The sequence below is a fragment of the Bombus flavifrons genome, chromosome 4 (assembly GCF_040668555.2).
Source record: "Bombus flavifrons isolate JBK064 chromosome 4, iyBomFlav1_principal, whole genome shotgun sequence".
NCBI classification, from domain to species: domain Eukaryota; kingdom Metazoa; phylum Arthropoda; class Insecta; order Hymenoptera; family Apidae; genus Bombus; species Bombus flavifrons.
Window position 1 is genome coordinate 12,412,639 of NC_138445.1, and position 7,550 is coordinate 12,420,188.

The 7,550-nt window shown below is 46.0% G+C and overlaps 1 protein-coding gene across 1 annotated transcript; it reads left to right on the plus strand.

The window, feature by feature from the left end:
* The first annotated feature begins 787 nt into the window (after nucleotides 1-787).
* Nucleotides 788-4,895, plus strand: LOC138178750 (uncharacterized). The gene is made up of 2 exons (XM_069110958.1): nucleotides 788-2,343; nucleotides 2,720-4,895. Exon 2 carries the CDS (start codon nucleotides 2,743-2,745, stop codon nucleotides 4,081-4,083), a length of 1,341 nt encoding a protein of 446 aa, XP_068967059.1. The 5' UTR covers nucleotides 788-2,343; nucleotides 2,720-2,742; the 3' UTR covers nucleotides 4,084-4,895.
* The last annotated feature ends 2,655 nt before the right edge of the window (nucleotides 4,896-7,550 follow it).

Here is a 7,550-nt window from a genome sequence, read left to right on the forward strand (position 1 = left end):
GTCAGTCACGTGCCGGTCGACCAGCGACCCTCTGCTCGTTTAACTCGGACGAATTGGGCGTCGCGAAGTTGCCCTTTCTGTCCGATTTGGAGGATAACGAGGACAGATGCCTGCGAAATTACACCTAGATGATTCTCACGAATCCGAGTCTTCACCCCTCTTGACAAAATAATAAGTTTTTCTTTTTTTGGTTCGTTCTTTAAAAAAAAAGGAAAAGGTAGTAGAGAAAAGGTAGCAAGGATAGTCGTTGGAGCGTCAGCGGAGAAGCATAAAGTGGTATTAGGGATTGGTATATCGCCATCAGAAGAGCGCAGGGACAGGATGCCACGATCGGCAATAAATATGGTTCATAAGCCAGGAATGGCTGGCGAAAGATATAGAAACGTTCCTAGACGTCCCGCAGCGAGTCGCGTGTCACACATAACGTCGACGAAACGGCTCTGTCGACTTTACGACCACGAATTAGGATTAAACCCGGCTTGGACCGTTCGCCATCATCTGCTTCGTTGATAGTCGAACGATTCAATTTATTCCAGCTTCGAGAAAGTTCTCTTTTTCTCTTACTCGTGTGGAACGACACCGAGAGAAATGTTTATAACGGTGGTTCGTCGTATAATAATTATTAATCTGGTTGTAGTAAATAATTTCGAAACAGGAAAGCTGGGAAAAACTTAGATACAGGTCGTTTCGTCTTCCGTGATCCGCGAATCTCCGCTGGGGTCGGCCAGTCCAATCGAAAGGTCATTACAACTTTTTGCCGACTCAATCAAGAAGTTAATGTCCTTTAACCTCTAGGCGTTCCCCGCAGAGTTCGCAGAATCCCGGGAATCGTGAGCGTAAGAACTCGACGGCTCTCACATGCCGGGCAAAATAGATCACCAGTTTTATGATTGATCGCCTATTGGCTTCGCGTGCTAGCCAGCCTTTTTACTTCCTTTTTTTTTCGCGATAGCGGGTATTATTGCTCAAGCATAGAACTCCAATCTCACTCTGCTTCCTTTACTTGTATCGTTCCGTTTTACTATTTTTATGCTTTAACATCCGCTGAAAAAATATTGCAAATATTAACAAGCTTTGCCGAATAATTTTAAGTGAAATTTTGTCACGATGAAGGTGTTGGTAAAACAGTGGTGTTGAAAAGATGATAAAAAATCATGATTATCGGGTAGAAATGCTTTCGTAAGAGCCGCATATCACCTGGAGGGATCGTGGTATTTATCGAACTGCCGAGAAATGGGAGGAATTCGTCAAGAAGATAATCCGTAAAATGATGATCTCTGGTGGCTCTGCTGGTACCTTCTGTCCGCTACGGTCAATTTAATGCACCTCGTTTCTCTTCGGTAACGAGGTGTTCATAAGATGACCAACTATTAAACCACGAATAGTCTTGAACTTCAAAAATAAAGAATTAAAATCGAAATGATTCTTCAACGTCGTTGAATCTATATGCAACCTTATAAACGTTAAAGACGAAAAGGAAGATCGGAGAAAAGATTTCTCTCGAATAGAAAATGCTGGAGGGAATGCTCGAAAAGTCGGGGCGAATGATCATTGGCGGGATAATCGGGCACGGTGGAGGTCCATCAGCGGATTCGACGAGTCTGCCGAACGTCCAATATCCAGGAGATCGACCATAAAAAAAGGAGTCGAGGCTGGCGCGGGCGTTAAAAATATTCAAGATCGTTTGTCAGGCTGAATTACAGCCCCGCTCGGGCCCGCCATCACCCCCATTCCCTTTAGATCTCGGGCTAACGGGGTAACGGGATCCTGCGGAACGCGTTGCGCAACGTGGAGAGAGGGCAGAAGAGGAAAGAGTCGACGAGGACGGCTACGACGACGACGACGACGATCCCGGGCACATGTGTCGAACCTGAAATATGTAGGCGTGGTCTGGATGGGACTAGCAGACGCGTCCCGACGACCGAATATGTTCACCCCGTTCGTACGCTCCACCCCCGTCTAACCCTGGGAACGTTGCCATTGGCCGGTGCCACCCTCGTTGCGCCTCCACCTGCCACGCCGAGCTACCCTCCGCGGGATTCTACCCCTAAATACAGGGGATGCGCAGCCGGTTCCCTCATTTTAACGTGGTCCGCCGATGCACGTTGTACCCTTGTCCTCGTTCTCTGTGTTTCTTCTTCGGTGTTACTGCGATCGGATCGCTCATCTGTGCCGGTGTTATCACCGACGCTTGTGATTAACCTCATGTTTGTTATCCGATGGAAGGAAATTGTGTGAACTGATGTCTTAGACCAAGGAGGATTGACACCCGAAGGGGGTGAGCAGCGTGGCTGATAAACGGTGATTGCCGGAGGAAGAATTCTCTGTTGGACGCGTGGTCCGGTAAGTTTAGTTTTGTATGCTTGAAACAAAGCAATTAAGTGGTCTTTCGTTTCTCCACGAAACTTGTAGTTTTTAGATAATTACTTTGTTACTACACTTAATTTCGTGTACTTAATTGCTTTGTAATTTCTACGTGAAAGTCTTTGTTATTCGCGCTATCAATCGTTTAGAAAATATTGTCAATTCTCACCGACGTTCGATTACGCGTTTCCACTCGTTCAAACGCATCTACGAAATCGCTTGTCCATTTTCATTGACCCAGTTTCCCTCAGTTTGAGCATGGTCGTAACACCTGGTGTTCGAGTATAGAAGCGCGAGCCTCATCCATCATTTCCGCGGAGCTTGGTAAATTGACCATCGGCCGTCATTGTCACAGGTCGATCATCCGGAGCGAGCAGGATGACAATGGAAGATCGTACGAGTGGCATCGACCGTGCCGCCCCCGCGACGTCTACGACGGCCACGTCGGGGTTGACGTCGTCCAGTCCTCCGTCTATCAGCGACGTCACCTCCGACGCTTCGTATCCTCTTCAGCGTGCTAGCAAGCGTTCCTTCGACGTGGCGTTCCTCGTCGCGCCTGACGAGAACCTTGCTCGTCGGCAGAGCGAGAAAATGAGGATGGTGTCGAGCAGGAAGGATCGTATTCGCGAAGAAATATCAACGGAGAACATCTTGGATTCGGATAGACTGCCGCAGAATCTCACGATCAAGAACTACGACAACGACACTGGTGGTTCCGATAGGAGGAGGATGATGCAGTGCACGGAGAACTCTTTAAGTCCTCCGTATATATCTCCGAGAACGCTAACTCCGACGTTACCAGGTTTGTCACCTGATACCGACACTCGGAGGTACGTCTCTGGCACCCGTCTACAGAAGTCACCCAGTCCACCTGCGTTTGCTACTCATCAGTCGATGTTAACCACTTGCCCGGATGCGGTGGAGCCAAACCTAACTTGCAACAAGGTTTACGATACAGTTATACCTTGTCCGACCGACAGACATGGAGAATCTCGAAGCGCGTTTACGAAGGTGAATCTGACAGCACAAAGGAACGGCTTCAACGACGATGGACAGACTTCTCCAAGATCCTCCATATCGCCAGACGATCGAACCGGGTACCAGAGCAGCGTCAGTCCACCAGTGGTACCACTGACAGCTACTACTGGATACAAGTACGCGCCGTTTCCCACGAAAATGTCTTATCCTTTCCTAGTCAGTCCTGAGAGCAGTCAACCTGGTCTACTGGAGAATTTGAAGATACCCCAGATTGCCCAGCCACCCAAAGTACCCAGCCCAAAGATACCCAGCTTCCGACCGGATCTACCACCAGTTTATCCGAATTTGTCATACAATCCGATCTCCGTGTTTCCACCGATGGCAGATGCGTTGACTAGACCGAGATTTCTGGCGACGGCCGCTGGGGTGGCCGGTCTTCTGCCCTCGTCGTTCGCCGCGTTGACTCTGCCCGCGCAAAATGTTTGCGCCAAGTGCAATCTATCATTCCGGATGACCTCCGACCTGGTGTACCACATGAGATCACATCATAAGAACGAAAACTCCGGTGAAGCTGCCAGAAGGCGAAGGGAGGAGAAACTAAGGTGCCCTGTTTGCGACGAGAGCTTTAGGGAAAGGCACCATCTGACTAGGCACATGACCGCGCATCAGGATAAGGAGAGCGACGCGATCGTGGATCAGGTCGAAGTGAAGAGACGAGCCACCACTGTTCACAGCAAGTGACGACGGAAATCGTCGACAGAAGACACGATATTGACCAGTGGCTATTCGTTTGAAAATTAAGATGTTTCTTTTACGAAGGGGAGGATATGGGGTTTAAATTTTAAGGACTTTGAGAACTTGGAAGAAGAAGTGAGAGAATTTGTTTCAGGCGTGTTATTTTTTATTGTTATTTTATTATAAGACTCGATTAATCTATTTTCAATCTGATCATTCATCTATGAGAATTGAAATTCGATCGGACGAAGATAAATGTTCTTCCAGTTTTTTAAGATATCATCTCCTAACATACGTAGCTCGATACACAGGATCACTTATTCTACCATAAACTCCTCGTTAACCAAATATTCACGAGACTTTTGCACTTGTCCATTTTAACTGAAGTACTTCACGAGATTAATCGATTACGACATTTTACATGGTATACGTGTATGATAACGAACTAATCGCTAGAAGCTTTACCGATTAACTTAAGAGATCTTACCTTTGCGAGATAAGGTGATATTCCCTCTTTAGTCAATATTAGGTAGGAGAAATTTGTAAATATCGCGATTAATCGTCGATTAATCGGACTTTATCCTAGTTTTAAGGGTATGATAGATCGCTCGAGTATTGCTTGAATCCCAATTATTTTCTTTTACGCCGTCATAATTCTTGCGATTTAAAATATTTTCAATATTTTTTTCCAGCTGGAAAACCGAACGTTTTGATTCACGTTGGCTGGTAGGCAGGTGTGTCGAGGGGGTTGGAGCACAGGTGGGGCAGAGAGCGTGCTCTGGCGGGGCAGAACGCGACGTAAGCCGCGTTCATTTGTGTGTCGGGGGTGGCGCGGCAATAAATAGATCGTAAACCGTACCCCGGCTAACACACAAACCGGCGGAGCGCGCATAATGGTAGGAAACAATGAATGCCGTAATCGGAAACAGTGCCGGTTTGTTATCTGCCATTTACACTCCATTTAACTTCAAACAGTGAATCGGCTGGCGCGCATTCGCGTTTTAAATACACGCGACCTCCGTAGCTATCCCCGGCTCCACCCCCGTCGTGCCTCCCCCGCCCCTATGATCCCCTCCTGCTCGACGTACGGCTTAACATAGGGTTAACCTGCCGCTCGGAGTGGCTTAATATTGCCCGGAATTGCTTGACTTATCGCCACTTCCATTCCTGGCTTAATGTTTGCTTATTTCGTCGCTCTGCTGAATCGTGATTCGCTCACCTGTGTATTTCTGTTATGTTTCCCTCTTTGGTCCTTCCTATCGAGCACATTGATAATTAAGAATTTATCAAAAGCATCGGGACAGAGGTGAAATAAAATAAGGAAACAGATGGGATTCGAGCCAATACAAACGAATAAATCTTTTTAAGGGTAAGAATGATAAAAAGCTACAGTATTCTGTACAGCAATAATTGCAGTAGTGTGTATATATATTCGATCTCGAAGATTTTTTTTCAATTTTAATGAAAAAAACAAAAATGAGGGTGTTCTTTCCTCGATCGCTAAAGGAGACGTTAATATTGTAAAAGCGACTCATGGAATAGTCTTTGTGGAAGTTCGACGTTATCAAATAACGATTCTATATCGGATCCACGGATTTCTTAGAATATTGCGGCCCATACGACGTTGTTCTAGATATATGTGCACGATGTAAGTCTGATGTAAATGACTCTTCATACAGGTGTAAAATTATCATCGACGTTCTGTTTTGTTTTATAAGAATTATTTATCACGACGTGTCACGTTGTATCGGTTCAATGTAAATATCACTCTGTACATAAGCACTGTATGTATTCGGAATCGTTGTTAATGAATAAAAAGAATATCCGTGAAGAGAAAACTGCGAATGTTAAACCTTATCCACTTCTTCCTTTCGTCTCTCCTCCATCTTATAAATTCTATGGTTTCGTAGCAGAAGTTTAACGTTATTCTACACCGTATTTCATTCGTTGTCCTTAATTCCTCATGGTAATAACTCTCTCATTCGGCAGAGGTATTAAAGTTACTTTTTTTAATTCGTTTCTCTTTTGTACGATTGTTTTTGCACCGCCCAAAAGCCGATTATACGGCAATAGATTAATTTTTGACCACTTGAAATCTCTCCCTACTCGGATACTTTCGAACATCGTTGTATCGATCGTTCTCTCCTAAGAAACCTTACTCGTATAACGTTTGTTAGAAACGATCGTAAAAATTACAATTACAAAGGAGGATACTGACAAGTATTCCAGCGAAAGTGACTTGCGCAAATATCGACTTGTTGAATCGAACATCCACGCTAGACAACTCCCTGAAGACTATTCAGGGAGGTATCAGCCTCTTGAGAGAAAAACCACAGAGAAATCCCCTAAACGGGTAACGTTAAGCCCGTCGAAACCGCAGCCAATACGACAAACAATCTCTTACCGCCCTCGTTTCGGCTTAACTTCGCCCCTTAACCCCCTACCCCGAGAATAAGTGTACTTACCCTCTGCCCGAGGTCCATAAAGATAAATAACACGAAGCAGCCCACGGGCTCCGGGAACAGTCATATCCCTTATAAAACTAGGAAGAACCCCCTCGGAAATTCCCATCATCCTCTTTCCACCGTGGCCTGCTCCTGTCTTCCATTTAACGAGCAAATCCGTCCCCGACGCTTCCGTTTCTTCCACGCTTTCGTCTTATTATCGTCGCCCTTCCATCTCCACGGACTCGATGCCGAATTCGAGGAATCGTTCTCTTACAGTCACGAAACATTGACGAAAGTATCAATCGACGACCGCAACGATTCAATAAAAACGAATCGCGGTATGGAAGTGGAAGTGGATTTGAAAGAGATCCTGACCATTATGCTCGGTGGTTCGATTTAAAAGGAGCATCGCAGCCATTCATCCCTCTTGGTTCCGATCAGACAATCGGTCTTCCCACCCTTGTTAGCGATACTTCACCGTGGAGAATCGCGCGCATGCTTGTTCTGTCAGTGAAATAATGACAATGTCATAGCTCCGGGCTGATTTGCCACGGCGCCCTTGCCACGTGGGCGACGATTGGACGCGGATATGCTAATATGGCGTCCGTTCCAAGACATTAACTTCTCGGTTTGTCGATTCTCGCCAGACGAGTCACGTCTTCGACGCGAGACCACATACGCTACGTCGATCATTCGATATCTTCGCTTCTGTGTTCCCATGAGCGGATCGAGCAAGACCTGACTCACCCTTACATATTTCATCTTCCATTGCATTCGTTAAGAAACGAGACTTGCTTTAAAGATTTGAACTTCTATATAAGATACTGTAATCGAAGAAGCACTTTATTTTTGTAAAAAAGTATACGGCCGAAAGTCAGAGTTTATACGACTGCTGGTAGAAAGATGGGTCCCAATGCCGTCGGTCACCCCGATTCCCAATTAGCCACGGTGTTTCGTCGCGATTATGTAACTTGACTGCGAACACGCAGCTTACATCGGTCTCACGATGATCCCCGTTTCGGCGTA